We start from the raw sequence: 19,299 nt of genomic DNA on the forward strand, positions 1-19,299 counted from the left end.
AATCGGCAAAGAGGAAGTCAAACTCTCACTCTTTGCAGATGATATGATACTTTATGTGGAAAACCCAAAAGACTCCACCCCAAAACTGCTGGAACTCATACAGGAATTCAGTCAAGTGGCAGGATATAAAATCAATGCACAGAAATCAGTGGCATTCCTATACATCAACAACAAGACAGAAGAGAGACAAATCAAGGAGTCGATCTCATTTACAACTGCACCCAAAACCATAAGATACCTAGGAATAAATTTAACCAAAGAGGCAAAGGGTCTGTACTCAGAAAACTATAAAATACTCATGAAAGAAATTGAAGAAGAGACAAAGAAATGGAAAAACGTTCCATGCTCATGGATTGGAAGAACAAACATTGTGAAGATGTCAATGCTACCTAGAGCAATCTACACATTCAATGCAATCTCCATCAAAATACCATCCACTTTTTTCAAAGAAATGGAACAAATAATCCTAAAATTTGTATGGAACCAGAAGAGACCCCGAATAGCCAGAGGAATATTGAAAAAGAAAAGCAAAGCTGGCGGCATCACAATTTCAGACTTCCAGCTCTATTACAACGCTGTCATCATCAAGACAGTATGGTAATGACACAAAAACAGACACATAGATCAATGGAACAGAATAGAGAGCCCAGAAATGGACCCTCAACTCTATGGTGAACTTATCTTTGACAAAGCAGGAAAGAATGTCCAGTGGAAAAAAGACAGTCTCTTCAACAAATGGTGTTGGCAAAATTGGACAGCCACATGCAGAAGAATGATACTGGACCATTTCCTTACACCACACACAAAAATAGACTCCAAATGGTTGAAAGACTTAAACGTGATACAGGAGTCCATCAAAATCCTAAAGGAGAACACAGGTAGCAACCTCTTCGACCTCAGCCACAGCAACTTCTTCCTAGAAACATTGCCAAAGGCAAGGGAAGCAAGGGCAAAAATGAACTATTGGGATTTCATCAAGATAAAAAGCTTTTGCACAGCAAAAGAAACAGTCCACAAAACCAAAAGACAACCCACAGAATGGGAGAAGATATTTGCAAATGACATATCAGATAAAGGGCTAGTATCCAAAATCTATAAAGAACTTATCCAACTCAACACCCAAAGGACAAGTAATCCAATCAAGAAATGGGCAGAAGACATGAATAGACATTTTTCCAAAGAAGACATCCACATGGCCAACAGACACATGAAAAAGTGCTCAACATCGCTCGGCATCAGGGAAATCGAAATCAAAACCTCAATGAGATACTACCTCACACCCGTGAGAATGGCTAAAATTAACAAGTCAGGAAACGACAGATGTTGGTGGGGATGTGGAGAAAGGGGAACCCTCCTACACTGTTGGTGGGAATGCAAGCTGGTGCAACCCCTCTGGAAAACAGTATGGATGTTCCTCAAACAGTTGAAAATAGAGCTACCGTACAATCCAGCAATTGCACTACTGGGTATTTACCCCAAAGATACAAATGTAGGGATCCGAAGGGGTACGTGCACCCCAATGTTTATAGCAGCAATGTCCACAATAGCCAAACTGTGGAACGAGCCAAGATGTCCACTGATAGATGAATGGATAAAGAAGAAGTGGTATATATACACAATGGAATATCATGCAGCCATCAAAAGGAATGAGATCTTGCCATTTGCAACGACGTGGATGGAACTGGAGGGTGTTATGCTGAGTGAAATAAGTCAATCAGAGAAAGACATGTATCATATGACCTCACTGATATGAGGAATTCTTAATCTCAGGAAACAAAGTGAGTTTTGCTGGAGTGGTGGGGGGTGGGTGGGATGGGGTGGCTGGGTGATAGACATTGGGGAGGGTATGTGCTATGGTGAGCGCTGTGAATTGTGCAAGACTTGAATCACAAATCTGTACTTCTGAAACAAATAATGCAACATATGTTAAGAAAAAGGAAAAGAAGAAGATAGCAGGAGAGGAAGGACGAAGGGGAGTAAGTCGGAGGGGGAGACGAACCATGAGAGACGATGGACTCTGAAAAACAAACTGAGGGTTCTAGAGGGGAGGAGGGTAGGGGGATGGGTTAGCCTGGTGATGGGTATTAAAGAGGGCACATTCTGCATGGAGCACTGGGTGTTATGCATAAACAATGAATCATGGAACACTATATCAAAAACTAATGATGTAATATATAGTGATTAACATAACAATAAAAAATTTAAAAAATAAAATTCTGGTGTGTTTTAAATTTTTTTTAAGATTTTATTTATTTATTTGACAGAGAGAGACACAGCGCAAGAGGGAGCACAAGCAGAGGTAGTGGGAGAGGGAGAAGCAGACTTCCCGCTGAGCAGGGAGCCCGATGCGGGGCTCGATCCCAGGACCCTGGGATCATGACCTAAGCTGAAGGCAGACGCTTAATGACTGAGCCACCCAGGCGCTGCTTAATTGTTTTTTTTTTTTAATATGCATGTCTTCTGGCTGTTTTTCTGTTGAAGAGCTAGAGGATTTGGACGTGTAGAGTGATCACAGAGTGGATTTAGGGGATTACATGACTCCTGTGCTATTCGAGGTGTTCCTTTGTCCACTTGGCAGCTGGATCCAGAGGCCTGACCACACCCAGGTTCAAGACCGTTGCTGAGAATGTAGATAGTGTGTTCTTTCATCAGGAAGCTCTTGGTGATGTTAGCAGCAGTTAGATTCATTAACTTGCTTGGTGTTGAGAATTGGTGATATTCTAACTCTATCTAATTTATTTTTTTTAAAGATTTTATTCATTTATTTGAAAGAGAGAGTGTGAGCGCAATGGAGGAGGAGGGGCAGAGGGAGAGGGAGAAGCAGACTCCCCACTGAGCAGGGAGCCTGAGGCGGAGCTCCATCTAGGACCCAAGATCATGACCTGAACCAAGTGAAACACCCAGGCACCCCTTACTTTTCATTTCTTAGTTGGAATAAATTTATGAAGACGTTCACATTTCCCTTCATCTACTCAGTGGTTACCCATGGTTGAGTTCATGTAGGAAATGCATGTTAAATGCTTCATTCTTATTTAACTATCTTCCAGATAGTGAATTGGTTTCTTATCATCCACTGAAGGAATTAAAATATCATTATAAACTCATGGATTTAAACATGTATGATATGTTTCCACCTATTGCTATTAGTAATATTATTGAAAGTCAAATTGTCCCATCTTTGGCCAGTGGAAATCTCTTCAAGCGGGCTCCTGGGTCTCCCTGTTCTTACCCTATTGGTCTTTGATAGCTTCTTTGCCATCTGATGTGTGAAGATGTTCCAGGCTTATCTTGTACATTTCTTTCTCCAGATCTGGAATGAACCATTTCTCTAAGAAATTCTGGCTCCAGTTAGTGGGAAATGGTGAGGGCATTGGAGATGTTCGTGGCTTTTGGGTAGGTCATTGTTTCTAGACTTTTCATTGGTCAGAAATAGAGTTGAGTTCATATTGATGCTTCCAGTTAAGTGCTATAGGCCTTCTGCTTACTCCTTTCTAGATTCTAGCTGTGTTTCCTTTTGTTCCACACTAAGTCCTATTTCTCAAGGACTGACATGATGTTAGAATTAAAATGTCCCTTGTTACGCAGTTGCTTTTACTTTATAGTTTCAGAATAACAATGTTAATACTACTACAATCAATCATGATTACTGAAAAGTTACTTTTTTTTTCTTTTGCATAGGTGCTCTGATTATCTCTCCCTTTGAAAATGGTTATATTATATCTACATTATCAGAACACATAGCCATTACTACATACATCTCTCCCTCTTAGCCTTCCCCTAGTCTCAGCACTGTAAATGAATACCTATTTGAGGCTTACCATTAGTCCTTATACTGAAGTCTCTCTGGGTATTTTGGCTCTTGAAAGCTCATTCTCTAATAGAATCTTCAGAAAGGGCTCCTAGGAACAATATTTCCTGGAGTTCTTGCCTGTTGGTAAAAGTTTGTGTGTACTCTTTATATATAATAGTCACTTTTTTGGATATAAAATCCTGGCCTGTCATTTTTCTTCTGGGAGTATCTTTATATAATACACTCCATTTTTTTCTCCCTGACACAAGTGGTTGCTGTTGAAAGTCTGACAATAATCTAATTTTCTTTTCCTTGTAAGTCACTTTTGTTGTTGTTGTGTTTTGCCTGGATACCCAGAGAGTTTTTTCTTTTTCATTAAAATCCAGTAATTTAATTTTTTTATTAACATATAATGTACTATTGGTTTCAGGGGTACAGGTCTGTGATTCATCAGTCTTACACAATTCACAGCCCTCACCATAGCACATACCCAGTAATCGCTCACAGTAATTTTAAATTACTGTGAGCCCATACCCAGTAATTTTAAAATGTGTGTTGATGTTGGTTGTTCTGGGTTGATATACTCAGGTCTGGAATGTGTTTTTTCAATATATAATTTCAAATCATTTGTCTTCAAGAGAAATCTTTGAATTATATTTTGAGATAATCACTTTGAACTATTTCTGGTTTTAGTCCTTACCGATAATTTCACATTTTGAGCAACCCGGGTGATATTTTATACTGCTGTTTCTTTGTTAATGGATTACCTACTTTGTTAATGGATTACCTCTGCTCCATTTTTTTTAAAGATTTATTTATTTATTTGAGAGAGTGAGAATGAGAGAGAGCATGCATGAGAGGGGGGAGGGGCGGAGGGAGAAGCAGACTCCCCGCCGAGCAGGGAGCCCGATGCGGGACTCGATCCCGGGACTCCAGGACCATGACCTGAGCTGAAGGCAGTCGCTCAACCAGCCGAGCCACCCAGGCGCCCTCCTCTGCTCCATTTTTAATAGGCACAGGAATATTTTCAGTTCCTACAAAGTTGCCTTTGTAACTTTACATCATAAACTGAAATCTTTATCTCTGGTCTCAACAACTTTTGAGAGTCTCAATTGCCCTCTTTATAATATGGGACATTATCCTTCTTACTACCCTTCCTTCTGCCTTCTACCACCCAGTTTTCCCCAGCTGTGCCTTTGCTTTTGTCTTTTCATACTTGGTGGCATTTGTATCCTGTTAAGGAATCATATTTGAGTCTTCAGGGCTTTGCCTATGGGACTATTCTAAAAGCTGAAAACCAAGAGAAAGCATTTCCATTTTTATTACTATATAAATATTGTTTATTGCACAGCCATATGGCAATTTTAATGTAGAAATCTGGCTCCACTAAAAGATCATGTTCTTGGCATCAGAGGTCAAATGGTCTTTTTTACATTCTACCAGCTGCTTGGAATCATTCTGAATTTTAATTTGTATCATAACTGAACCTTAACTTTTGTGTGTATTTTTTTCTTCCTGAAATTTGATTCCCCTTCTATGTTTTCATGAAGGATTTTCTTGTTAAGAAACTGTTCTTGTTTCCTTAACCTATATCTCTGATACTCATAGTTCCTCAGTAACTCCATCTATTTATTGGACTCATTTCTGTTCTTCAGCACTTTTTTCTTGGATCTCACTGACTCCTTAAACTCATTTAATCTGACTGGCTTTTAATCCTGCTGCTCAGTTTTCGTACAGGGATAAAAAATCGCCTTCATATTTTCAAGACATGGAGTGCCTTCTATTTGCCAGAACCACACAGCATAACATATATTGTCTTTTCTTTACCCTCATGGCAATCCCGTGAGATTGATATAATACTGCCACTAGGGACTAGGTTATCTGAAGATTAGAATCTCTTCTCAAGATAACCTAATAGTTGGGGTGCCTGGGTGGCTCAGTTGGTTAAGTATCCAACTCTTGATCTCAACTCAGGTCTTGATCTCAGGGTCATGAGTTCAAGCCCTGCATTGGGATCCATGCTGGGTGTGAAGCATACTTAAAAAAGAAAGAAAGGTAACCTATCATTAACAGTAGTAAACAGCAAAGCTAGGATTTGATCGGAATACACTTTTCTACCCACTACATCCTTTTCAAACCCATTCATAACTTCATATTCTCTTATAAACCCCATGTAATGAAAACATCGCCAATTGAAATAATATCACACAACTTCGGAGTTGTAAGGGGATCTATAGAAAGAGTTCAGGTGCCTGCTTTAATGGCAGGTAGACGGCCTGTCAGGGGAATGCGGTTAGTTAGGGTGGACTCCAAGCTCTGTAAGCCAGGCACACTGGTTAGGTCGGGCATTAGACCTCCTGGGTTCAGGTCCTGAACCCACGCCTTACTGGCTCAGACTCTAGGTAAGTTACTTAATATGGAAGCATCAGGTTTTCATCTGTAAGAAAGCATCTCCCTGGTGGGGTTGTTCAGAGGAATAAATGAAATAATCCACAGGAAGTGCCCAGCTCAGCAAGGTGCAGAGTACGAGCTCACAACAAGTCATACATACTTTTAGGCCGGGGTTTTTCCTCATTCGCAGCCTTCCCATCCACATGTCAGTCAGCAGCATCTGGCTGCAGGTGTGAGCGATGAAGTCCCGGTGTTTGGCCGCCACCGCCAGTTTGAGGCAAGTGGAGTTGCTCCAGTTCTTGAGCTCGTAGGTCAGCAGTTTCATGGCGATCTGCTCGTCGTGCTTATAGGACTGGTCTAACAACTCCATGGCAAGCTGGCCAAAGTCTCTGGAGGGAAAGAAATGCAATCAGGGCTGAAGCTGCAGGGGCCACACACTCTTTGTTAGAGAGACCACCACAGAGCTACAGGACCCAGAATCCTTGATTTCCAATCCTCTGCAGTCAGGAAGCTCACTGGGTATGTCCCAGTTGGGAATGGCTGGGACCAGGGCTCTGTGCTCAGTCATGTTGGGGGTCTGACTCCTCCTGCTGCAAATGGAGTTTAAATTGACCCCACATCTGCCCCCTCAGGCCCCAGGGACACAGAGATGAGAAGACAAAGTTCTTTCCCTCAAGTGTTCATAGAAGACAGAGGACAGCAAAGCCCCTGTGGCAATGGAAGTCAGATTATGACTATCCTTTTTGGAGGGTACAGGTAGACATTGCAAGGGGACACCAGGAGGGCTGGCAGGTCTGGGTAAAGTCCTGTTCCTTGATCTAGGTTCTGGTCATGCCAGTGTGTTCTATTTGTGAACACATACATTTGTATGGATGCCTTTCTCTGCACGTGAGCAATACTTCAATAACACACTGGTCACAAGAGAATTCAACACTCTCAGGGCTATGAAAGAGACAGGTTCTAGTGGTCATGGGGGCCTAGAGCAGCGAGGGCCTAGTCGTTGGAGGTGGAGGAAAAGAAAGTAATGGGAGCCAGGTTGGGGGGAGGGGAGGAGAGGATGATATAAGTTGAATTGTAAACATAAAATTTTTTTAAAGATTTTTAAAAAAATTTATTTACTTGAGGGAAAGTGAGAGAGAAAAAGAGAGAGAGAGCATGCACAGAGGTAGAGGAAGAAGCAGACTCCTCACTGAGTTGAGAGCCCAGTGTGGGGCTCGATCCCAGGACCCTGAGATCATGACCTGAGCTGAAGGCGGACGCTTAACTGACTGAGCCACCCAGGCGCCCCTGTAAACATAAAATTTGTTCCATTTTCTGCATGACCCTCATTCAAATATTCAGTGACAGTCATAAACATTCCTTGTTCCTTCAGCATTTTTCATGGAACGTGGTTAAGATAAAGTTCCATAGTGATCACCCTTCATGAAGTTTTTGTTTCTCCATTTTTTTTTTTTGTAAGATTTCATTCCAATGATGAACTGAAGGTTGTAGAAGGGAGGAATTATGTCTGGGGGAATGGCCTTCTCTGTCCCTGAAGAGGAATGCTCTCTGGCCTCAGGTCCTAGAGGCTGTGGGGTGACATATCACCATGAGAATCCTCCAGGAAGCAGAGGGATGTTGTTTACCAACCCCCTGAGACAGGGGAATACCGCTCCATTTTTTTAGATGACTTTGGATTCCCAATGTTTAGAAATCAGCTAATGACTTTGGAAATCACTAAATCTAATTTTACTTTGAAAATAAAAGCAGTGTGCCTCAGAAAACAAAAATGTTAGATGTAGGCAGAGTTGCTTATGTAGGCCTCAAGTTGTACTGGGACTTCTGGTTTTTAGTTGTGCATGTAAGGGGCTTGGAAGTGACCACTCTGTCCTAACGATAAGTGAAAACCTGGACAAACTGAAAATTGACAATTCTTCTAAATTTATCAGAGAATTGAGGTCACAGGGCAAACTGTTGCTCCCAAAACTGCAGAGACAGACAGAGAAATATGTCCGCATACTCTGTTCTTCTTAACAAGGCCTGCCCAAAGGAGAAATGAGTTAGCTGTAGCCTCACTTATTGGGGTATTATCGGAGTCTGTCCCGCCTGGCAGAAGGGAGATATGCAACGGCAGGACCCTCTAGCTGTCCTGTCCCACCTAAATGGGAGAAAAAGAGAGGAGCACTTGGGAAAGTCAAGTTCATAGGCACAGTTATACTCTTCTGTGTGTTTCTGTATGGAAATCTGTTTCACTGTCTTTGCATTAAAACTATGTTTCAATAATTCCCATGAGAGGGCAGTAAAAAAACAAAACAGTGGCAGTCTAGAAATACCTCAGAGAGACAGAAGAAAAAATATCGACATGATGGACAGCAGGAGTTTACGACCAAGCTTTACACATAATTGGACTTAAGTGAGAAATACATTTGCCACCCTCCCCCAAAGGGACAGGTCCTCAGGACAATAGTCTTTCCTGGTTCTTAAATTCCCTCGAGACACTAACTTGGAGTTGTTGTCCAAATCCTGGGAGATATCATCCACCAGCTCACTCTCAGAGGACTCGTGGGCCATGGACTTGTAGAGCTTACAGGCCACCAGGGCCTTGGCCATGCTCTCTTCACCTCGCTGCCAGAGGAAGACCGCCATTTTCTGGCGCTTCATGAGCACCGCCCACACCATCAGCTCGTGGAAGGGGTACTGGAACCGACTCACAGCAGGGTCATCCACATCAATGTCAATCTCTTCCTCCTTCTTCTTTTTTTTCTTCTTCCCTTTGGCTGGAGGCTCATCATCCTGAGGGGAGACAAGCACATTTTTTTTCACGGTTCTGGCATAAGTGCACAACAAAGGATTTCATGACTACCAAAAAAAGGAAAACTCCTTTGTCATCGGTAATAAAGAGATTTTGTAAATACATCTGTGGTTCCCACTCAGTATATTAATTCTTGTGAAAAGAAGCACATGTATGTTATTATAAGTAAACCATCTAAACCCAAATGGACTGAAAAGGCATGCTACAGTTTGATGAATTTATACTCCTGGGTTGACAGGTTTTTGTTTTGTTTTCCACAAGCCTTTAAAAACTGAAGGGATACAAATAAAATAGGTGGGGATGTGAAGGAAAAGAAACCCTCTTACACTGTTGGTGGGAATGCAAGCTGGTGCAGCCACTATGGAAAACAGTATGGAGGTTCCTCAAAAAATTAAAAATAGAACTACTCTATGATCTAGTAATTCCACTGCTGGGCATTTACTCAAAGAAAACAAAAGCACTAATTTGAAAAGATACATGAGCCCCTATGTTTATTGCAGTATTATTTACAATAGCTAAGATGTGAAAGCCACACAGTGTCCATCAATAGATGAATGAATAAAGATGTGGTATTTACACATAATGCAATATTACTCAGCCATCAAAAAGAATGAGATATTGCCATTTGCAACAACATGGATGGATGTAGAGGATATCATGCTAAGTGAAATAAGTCAGACAGAGAAAGACTAATACCACATGATTTCACTTACAAGTGGAACCTAGAAAACAAAACAAATAAATAAGCAGACAAACAAACAAACAAAAAAACCCCAGACTTAGATACAGAGAAAAATCTGGTTGTTGCCTGAGGGGAAGGTGTGGAGGGGTCGGTGAAATAAGTGAAGGGGACTCAGGGGTACAAACTACCATTTATAAAATAAACAAGTCATAGAGATGAAAAGTACAGCATAGGGAATACAGTCAATAATATTGCAATAACAGTGTATGGTGACAGATGGTGACTACACTTATCAGGGTGAGCAATGAGTCATGTACAGAATTGTTGAATCTGTCGTACACTTGAAATTAACGTCACATTGTATGTCAATAATAAATATTAAAAAAAAAAGCCTGAGGACACGCTGCAAAACGGAAACAAAGAATACACTAAAATACACACAGCACCATGGGAGAGGTAAAGTTTATTTCCTCAGAGAAGTCTCCCAATATCAATGTCAGACATAGGCAGAGATTAATAGGAAAATATGGAAGGGGATAGAAAAAAACGTCATTAGGTTTCCCTATCAATGTTTAAAGGAAGCAAACGTTCCCTTTTAAATGAGCTTTGTTTGTCCTTTCATGTGTGTGGTGCAAAGGGAAGGCCAAAATTTCCATTTCCTAAAGGGATGATGAGGGGCAGTTCTGAAAATAGAACAGGATCCGAAAGAAAGGTGGGTCATGACAGGGAGAACTGGGGGTGAAACATGGGAGTAAATTGAAAATATATGGGGCTCAGCTTATTGCAGGCTAAGACTTCAGTACTCAGTGGAATAATAGCCATGGGTATTTATTCTTTTGCAAACTGCTTTCCCATCAATTACCTACACTTATTCTTCAATGACTCAGAGGTTGTGAATTTCTTCCATTCCCTCAGATGAGGAAGTTGTGGCCCAAAAACCGAATAACTTGCCCACATTCACACAACTGGAATGGCTGGGCTGGGGGCCTGACTCTCCAAGTCCTATCATGCGTTATTCATGACTGACCTAATTGTTATATTCTCTTAATGAGTTTTAACATTTCTATTGAAACTGCCATACCTTGCCCTGGATTAAAATATTTTTGTTCTAATTTTCTAATTTGTCCCAGTAAAACTATAGTTACAGCAATTTAGGGAAGGTTGCTTTATATAGGTTTAAAATTGCCATATAGAAATTTAAAAAAAAACATAGCTTTATTTTCAAGAATATACCAAATTAGCCCTGTGTCAGGCTCCGTGTTGGGAGTGGAGCCTGCTTAAGACTCTCTCTCCCTCTGCCCTTCCCCACCTCTAAAATATATATATATATAATATACCAAATTAAATCAAAATCCACAAATGGCTATGAAATGTTAAAGAACAGAAGCCCTTTAAGCTTATCTTTCAATAATATATAATATTATCAAAATACTAATTGCATGTAAACTCTCTTAAAATAGTTTTAAGATTGCTAGAGAGAGGATATAACAAACAAGGAGTTAATTTTCCTAAACTGCTACAAATCAACAAGAAAAAGAGAAACAACTCAATAAAATAACAAAAGATATGAACTGGAAGCATAAAGAGAAATGGATATATCCACCATCACAGTATCAGTCCCTGAAGGTACCTCACTTAGAAATGAACTTGAAAAGTTCCTAAATATAGAAGCAAATTAAATTACATAATTACCAAGTTTGATCTGACAGCTAAATGTAAGAAATGTTTCCAACAAACCAAGAATACATGCATATTTCCAGCATACGTGGATCATTAACAAAACTCCACCAGGCATTATACCCCAAGTCCTTTGAGACTGTCTATTTCAACAGATTCCAGATACTAGAAATCATGTAGTCTACATATCAAGGAATAAAACTAGAAATCAACAACAGTAGGATAACAACAAACAAAGCCTGCATCTGGAAAAATTTAAATACACTTACGGATTTTAAATGCTCTTGAATTAGGGGGTGCCTGGGTGGCTCAGTCGGTTAAGCTTCTTTGGCTCAGGTCATGATCTCAGGATTCTGGGATTGAGTCCCTAGTGGGGCTCCCTGCTCAGTGGGGACTCTGCTTCTCCCACTCCCTCTGCCCCCCCCTCCCCCCCCCCCCCCTGTGTTCTCTTTCTTTCAAATAAAAAAAAATCTTTAAATGCTCTTGGATTAAAGAGGAAATTATAAACAATTTAGAAATGAATGGCAATGAAGGTTCTACTTACCTAAACATGTGAGATATCATGAAAACAATGCTCAGAGAAAAATTTATACCTTTCATGTGTTTATTGCAATAAAGGGAAGATTGAAAATGAGTGAACCTCACTTTCAAATGGAGTTGATAAAAACAATATAGTAACTATAGAAAGTACATGGAAGGAATGAATAAAGATGAAGCAGACATTAATAAGAACAAAAACAAAAAAAAGAAAGTTGCTTGATACAACAAAAATACCAATCAAATATGTAGACCAGTTTGGTTAATAAAAAAAGAAGGAAGATATAATTTTAAAAAATCAGAAGGGCGCACAACTAAGATATTGAGGAGATTGAAACAATATAATATAAAGGTTTATACCAATGAATTTGAAAGTCTAGATGAAATAAATTTAGACTTTCTAGGAAAGTCTAAAGATTTTATTTATTTATGAGAGAGTGAGAGAGAGAGTGTGCACAAGCAGGGAGGAGGGGCAGAGGGAGAGGGAGAATCAGACTCCCCACTGAGCAGGGAGCCCAATGTGGGACTTGATCCCAGGACCCTGGGATCATGCCCTGAGCCAAAGGCAGAGGCTTAACCGACTGAGCCACCCAGGTGCCCGAAGCTCTAATCATTTTCTCTCCCTTTTAACTATTCTTTTTAAGTAATTATTTTCTCCACTTTTTATTTATTCTTTCTGTAACACTTATTTTTCATGTGGTACAATTTCTAGAAGATTTTAAAAAAACTAATGGGGTTCGATGCCAATGATAATGGGCACGCTTACCCTGTTCTTGATTTTAATAAAAATGACGCCAAGGGCACCACTATTCAGTAGTAGATATCCTCTTACCATGAAGTATACATGTATTTTAATCATATCAGAAGGTATTTTTATTTTATCATTCTATTTTCTCACTCTCTTTCTAGTAAACTTTTTAAATAGGTTTAAGGAATCTGTTTTTCTTTTTTTTTTAAATGTTATACCCTTTTTTTAATTGAGCAAGATTCACCAGTTTCTAACAGTTTATAATTAGTATTCTTTACTGTTTATTATTAAATAACTGATTCACATTACTCTCAAGCTTCCTTCCAAACTTTCCAAAATCTTTTTGTTTATTTACTTTTTTATTTTTTTATTTTTTTTAAATTTTGGGTGTTATACGAAAACAATGAATCGTGGATCACTACATCAAAAACTAATGAGGTATTGTATGGTGACTAACATAACATAATAGGAATCTGTTTTTCAATTCCTCTTTAGCATCTGTTGAAAAATGCTGTTACACTGTTTTCCTTCTTTTACTTCTTGATGTGATGCAATATACTAAAAACTTACTAACATTAAATAATATTCGCATTCTTAGAAGAGTTTAATTACTTATTTGGAACTTTTTAAATATGCCACTGAATTCCTTTTGCTATTATTTATGATTTTGCGGGGTTTTTTTTGTAGGTTTAATCTCTGTCTGCTTTTGGAACTATGGTTTTGCTAACTCTATAAAATGAATTAAGTAGTTTTTACCTTTTTGGGAATGTTTATTATCCTTTTGTATAATTTGACTACACTAAATAAATGTTGGTGTGTGGGGTAGTGGATTGATCCATTAAATGGAAAGCAACCTCAATTTTAAACTAAACAAATACAACACAAAGAGGACTAAATATATTTGATGACGATAGAAAGCCAGTGAAAACATATCTTACTTACTTCCATTCCTAGAAGTTTAAGAGCTTTAGGCTGCATAATAAAAGAGGAAAAACATTCATTAAATCAGATAACTAATGGTAGTAGCAGTAATGTTAGTAGTAGTTTAGCAGTGTTGTTAGTAAGGGACAGAATTCTGGGTTAAAAAGTACTTTGTATCATTAACAATTAAGGGCAATACCCAAGGAAAGGAAATGCTTTAATATGGAAACTGCTTCTGGACAGCCAAAGTCAGTTAAGGAGAAAGATGTGCAGACACATAATCCTTATTCCAGGTAGAACCAGAGGTTCGCCAACAGAAATGCAGACCAGGAGCTTACGGGGCTCTCTGTGGGGGGCGAGAGAGGAGGGCTTCATGGAAGGTCTGACATTTGAGTTGGGCTTGTGGTATGCATGGAATTTTGATCAGGGGAAAGACATGGCTGGTACAGTAGCGCAATTTGATTTTGGCAGAGGTTTGTGGTCTCCCATGATAGTGTGGGACAGTTCTCAGGCTGTCAGAGAGCCTTGGATGCTGTAATAATGAGCTTGGTGGTGATTCCTCAGGTGGTGGGGAGCACTGTAAGTATTTAAGCAGGGAGTGCACGGTCCCTTGCTTTGGAAGATGAAGGTGACTACAGCAGTAGGATGGATTGGAGAGAGCAGAGACAGAGGAGCCCGGGAGGAAGCCTGTTATAGACAAAGGATAGGAGGCAGAAGTAATTGATGGGCCGAGGGCCTGCCTTGCTAAGAGGGTAAAGGCTCTGGGTGAAACATGGGCAACTCTAGGGACCGTGCAGTCTCACACCTGGATTGCTAGAGGAGGAAGGACAGGTGCACTTGGGGATGGGGTGATGAACTTGGCTTTGAACAGGCTGAGTTATGTTGGAAAGAAAGGCAAGGGACCATAGAACATCACAAGTTCATTTTGTTCTACCCTCTTAGGTCCAAACAAGTTGTTGTAAAGGGTCCGAAAGCTCTTCCGAGTATAATTGCAGCGGTACGCCCCGCCCATGAGGTACTCCAGCACAAGCCCTATGTCGATGAGGCTGATATGGTAATCAGGTGGCAGGTTGCCCTGGAAGAAAAGAAGCCGTGTCTCAGGCCCTGCAAGAATGCATTCCAAGTGTGGTCTTCATCACACACCTTGGCCATAAGTGGCCATTCCTGGCCACCACTTGGGTGTTGATGTATGGAATGGAGCATTAAACACTATTCAGTCCATTACCATATGACTGAGGGTGAAGAGGGGGTAAGCAATACTTGAGAAAATGTTTTAAACTTTCTCGGTGAGAAGAGTTAGAAACCCATGAGACTGCAGGGTAGAGCCCTAGGCTTGTCCGTGGGCTGATTCAAAATGGCCTGCAGTGTGCACGTGTAGATGTAGAGGAGATACGATGCCCCTGGCGTGGGACCTCCCTTGTGAGAGCAGATGAGTTGTGTTGAGAAGGTGCTTTCATAGCTGCTTGCAGGGGAGAAGCCCGCTTCAGGAGCCTGGAGTCCAGATTTCGTGCTAACAGAGGAAGTGACCCACATGACGGGAAGGAGGACTACACGGGAGGCAGTGGGAAGACAGAGTATCCCTGGGGCTGGGAATTTCTTAGAGAAAGCTTCACATGGTGCCCTGTGAATTTCTGGGGGACCCCCTCAGATTTCAGTAAGAGCACAAGCCCCACAAAATATCTGGTGTGACTGGGAGTCAGTGACGGGGCAGAGGGTTGCAACAAAATACAACAGAGTATGTTGAGATGAGGTTGGCCAGTCATTCATGTCCCTGGACAGCTGACTTACCCAGGACCAGTCGATTGTAAGGATGTGTGTGTGTGTGTGTGTGTGTGTGTGTGCGCGCGCGTGCTATGTATTATCACTTGTTTAATTTCACATGGGTGAAGTGATGGTGGGAACCCAGGGTCCATTGCATGGAGATTACATATTCTAAATGTCCTCCCTTTACTTTAGAACTGGCCACATTTACCAAATACTTCACTCTGGCATTAACGAGTTTGTTCAGCTCCTATAGTGATCCTTCCCCATGTCAGGGATTCCATTTGCAGACACAAGGAGATGCAGTTCTGCCCTCAGGGAGCTCACTGCTCCAGAGGAGGGGCAAAGCCACCAACAGCAAGTTTGGCCCTGAACTCCTGAACTCCTGAGCTCTGGGCGGGTGGAGGGTAAGCAGGGACTTCCTGTAGGAGGCACATCTGAGGTAGCTAGGAGAAGGAGGAGCAGAAACTGCAGGGGACAAAGAGGAAGGGCCCTGCAGACGGGAGCAAGGCATGGCCCACTCCATGAGCCCCAGAGAGTCTGGCATGTGTACCCCATGGTGGGGATGTGATGGGAAAGAGTAGGGGATATTGATGGACCTAGGCCCAGTGGGGTACAATTTTCTTAGAAGACCTTGAATTTCATGAGATTTTGGAGGATTTTAAATCAGGGAGTCCTGTGACTGGAATGGTCATGGGGTGTGGGATTGGAGGTAGAAAGAGGATTCTTAAAGCCATTTAGGTGAGAAATGGTTGGGTCTGAACTTGGGTAGCTGTGGCTTTTGAATGTGTGCTCTTCCTAATCTAAGAAATCTGGGAAATCAGATTCCTAATGGAGGAAGTAAGGGCACTGGTCCCTCTTGGTTCCGGGATCCACTGATAATGCACTGATCCAGTGAGTATCTGTAGAAGCTGAATTCTTGTATTCTTAGAAGTAGACATTTGTGTAAAGGGTGGCCAGACTATCTAGGACTCTGGAAACGCTATTCTCTCATTTGAATTATTTTCTCTTGCTCAGAATATGAATACACGTCCCCCACTTTGCAAGCCAGGGACTGCATCCTAGAGAAGTGAATCACTCACACGTTAGCTCAATCTAATCCTCTAGCCTGTGGCGACATGACAGAACAGTGAGTGAACGAGATCCTACAAGAACACAGACTGTAAGTAGTTAGTAGCAGTGGCAAGAGGGGAAAACATCTATCACTCACTAATGAAAGAACAGGAAGAACGACTGCTTCACTCCGCAGAACACACACAGTGACAGGACGCATGTTCCTTCTGGAAACCGGCTCAGTGAAGGAGTGAGCAGCAGATCTTAAAGTAGATACAGAACATGAGGCTCCACGGACAGATGGAGGCTCAGGTCAGCGGTAAGATGACACCTCCCTGGGCTGTTGCCCCAGGCGTTGGAGATGGTGCCAAGGTGCCATAACCAAACAGTCATTCAACACGAGCCTCGCATGTGTGGGATGAACGTGAAATTTTAAAAAGATAAATATATATATATATATTAGTTTTAAGTAAACTCTTTTATGGAGAGAGGAGTTCATTATTTCTAATGATGCCAATAAGATGACAACACATTTTTGAAATGTAAAAATGGCTTTATAAAATGTCTTATTGAAAGACGCCATTGGGTAAGAATTACAAAATGGCAGACTGACCTTTTTCACATCCCTCACCAGCAAATGAAGTGTGTTTGGTGGACCCAGCCTCTGAAAGAGAAGCATTCAGCCATATTTAATACGTGTTTCTCTTGAACTCTTGGAGCTAAATCCTACCCTACTCTATAGAATTAATGACTTGTGAGAACTGGAATGTAACCCACTATCAGTATGTTTCTTTTACAAGATAGGACTGGTTGTGGTTAAGAAGTATCAACACGTTCAAAAATATGTTAACTACTTTCTATTGAATTATTTTAAAGAGCATCTTATGGTGTGCAATATTGTGTGAAAACTTCAGCAAGGACCAAGCAACTGCTGAGGACCATTTTCACTATGTGAAATTTTAGAATGGAGACAGGGAATGTAAATTCTCAAAATCACATTGTAATAACATACACCAAGAGGATTTTGTCCGTATACTTGCATTCTCAGATAGTGGAGCTCTTTGTTGTGAAAGCTTAGTTGAACATTTTTCACTGAAGCTGCTTAAAAAAGTGGGGGTCCCAAGGAACTGCTCACTCTGGTAACTTTTCACTCTGCTAATGATTTAGGAAGCTAGATTCCCTCTTTGTATAAGCTAGTCTTCAGATACTGCACCTGAGTTCTTACTGCAGCTCTCTGGCGGGGCATGGCATGAACCTAAGGAGTGGCCAGCATGGGTGAGAACAGCCACCTGCCATTAAATGATGGGCCTCCCAGCTGAAACCAGTGTTCCAGTGATTCTGTGCTCATCTAAGGGCATTTATGCAAAATATGCACTCGTGATAAATATAATCAGATGGCTAGCTCCCCCTCTGCCCTCCCTCCTTCTAGAACACTCACTGTATTGTAAAGCTCTTCCAGCCTTGGAATGGTGAGAAAGTGCTGCATGTTCACTCCGTTTTCAATCAGGAGCTTCACGAAGTCTACTCGATCTAAGACTAAAGCATCCAGCATGGCTTGTTCCAGAGCATTCACCTGAATGAAGCAACAAGAGGGAGCTGCTGAGTGGCTTCTCAGAGGGACTCCAGCAAGAGGCAGACTGGAAGCATCTGGGAAAACGCAGTCTGACCCCCCTCCCCCAGACCCTAGAGCATGCTGAACCTGGTTCTCTTTGCTGTTTTCTTGAGTAAATACACCCCATCTCCCCTCTTTTTTCTCCATTTGGCCCCTACCTTTCCTATCAAAGTATCAAAGCTTGATAAAAGGAGAAAAGTAAATCCTTCTCTCCTCTTTAAAACAAATTGAAGAGGATTCAAAATTACAGCCAAAATGGCTGCTCTCCCCAGTTTCAATTTGTTTTAATTAAAATTGAATTTGTTTGCTTCTCTTTTGAAATAAAGATGGGAAAGAAAAACGACATAAGCTGTAGCATTCTTTGCAAAATGCAACGACAATCAGTACTTGAACCTCCAAGCTCTGGACTCCATAAACGATGTATTTTGAGGCGGTGGATTGTAATATTTTATAAGCTATTATCTATTGTGTGTGCCTCTGTCCTTTAAAAATGATGGAACCTGCAGCGCTCAGTGTAATGTGAAGCCTTCTGGAGAGAGCAGCTAGGGAGAGTTTGTCTTCCTGACTGAGGATGACTGCATGGTAGCTGGCTGGAACTTGGGGGCATGCAGCATGCCACCAGGGTTAGTGGCCGTGACAATGCCAGTCACATGTCACCACAGAGGCCCAGCACCTTCCTTGACTGTGTCCTCAGAGCAGCAAGCCAGGAACACCGTGCAGCGTGTGGTTCAGCCTCCTGGCCTAGATGAGTGGTGTTACCTGCACATCCCAGTCGTGGGCTCCTTCTTCTGTTCCCTGAACTGTGTTTGTTTTATAATAATTGTTTTTTTTCCCCATATTTTCAGGCATCAAACATCTACGTGTCTGCCAGGCAGAGCGAGCCCATGTTGGGCACCTCCCTGAGTGGCTTCATTCTCCCACAGAGCAGGAATGTCTGGCGTTTGTGAAACCTACCATTGCCTTCTGAAATATTGACACTATCCCATGAGTGCCCTGCTACTGCCTCCTGGGACTCAGGGCCTGTGTGGGGCTGAAGCAAAGGCAACAGGGACTGCCCCTTTCCCTGGAGAAAGAGGGTGACCCACTTGTGATCGCTGTGGTCCTGGGAAAGGGGAGCAAAGGCTGCACGTACCCAGTTCAGCAGCTCGATCTTCCGGGGGTCGGTTTCTTCCTCCACCTCCTCTTTCACTTTCCCTTTCTTCTTGCCTTTTCCTTTCCCTCTTCCCCCCTTGGTGGTTGCTGTTGGTGGCTTCTTTTCCTTCTCCGTGACCTTTTTATCTGTCGGGGGTGCCAGGCTTCCCAGGGGCTGCAGTCCACAGCAGAGTTGGGAAAAGAT

General features: G+C 41.7%; 1 protein-coding gene across 1 annotated transcript in view; it reads right to left on the reverse strand.

The window, feature by feature from the left end:
• TRPM1 (transient receptor potential cation channel subfamily M member 1) overlaps positions 1-18,800 on the reverse strand; it is a 43,341-nt gene extending 24,541 nt beyond the window's left edge. Inside the window, exons 1-6 of the mRNA XM_073882547.1 lie at positions 18,723-18,800; positions 17,790-17,924; positions 14,472-14,612; positions 13,559-13,588; positions 8,664-8,953; positions 6,342-6,570 (exon numbers count right to left, since the gene is read on the reverse strand). Of these exons, the coding sequence (XP_073738648.1) occupies positions 6,342-6,570; positions 8,664-8,953; positions 13,559-13,588; positions 14,472-14,612; positions 17,790-17,924; positions 18,723-18,800 (903 nt within the window). The remainder of the gene's footprint in view (positions 1-6,341; positions 6,571-8,663; positions 8,954-13,558; positions 13,589-14,471; positions 14,613-17,789; positions 17,925-18,722) is intronic.
• Between the last annotated feature and the right edge of the window lie 499 nt (positions 18,801-19,299).

This window comes from Callorhinus ursinus, unplaced genomic scaffold (assembly GCF_003265705.2).
Source record: "Callorhinus ursinus isolate GAN/ISIS: 27379988/994484 unplaced genomic scaffold, GSC_fseal_2.0 scaffold47, whole genome shotgun sequence".
NCBI classification, from domain to species: Eukaryota; Metazoa; Chordata; class Mammalia; order Carnivora; family Otariidae; genus Callorhinus; species Callorhinus ursinus.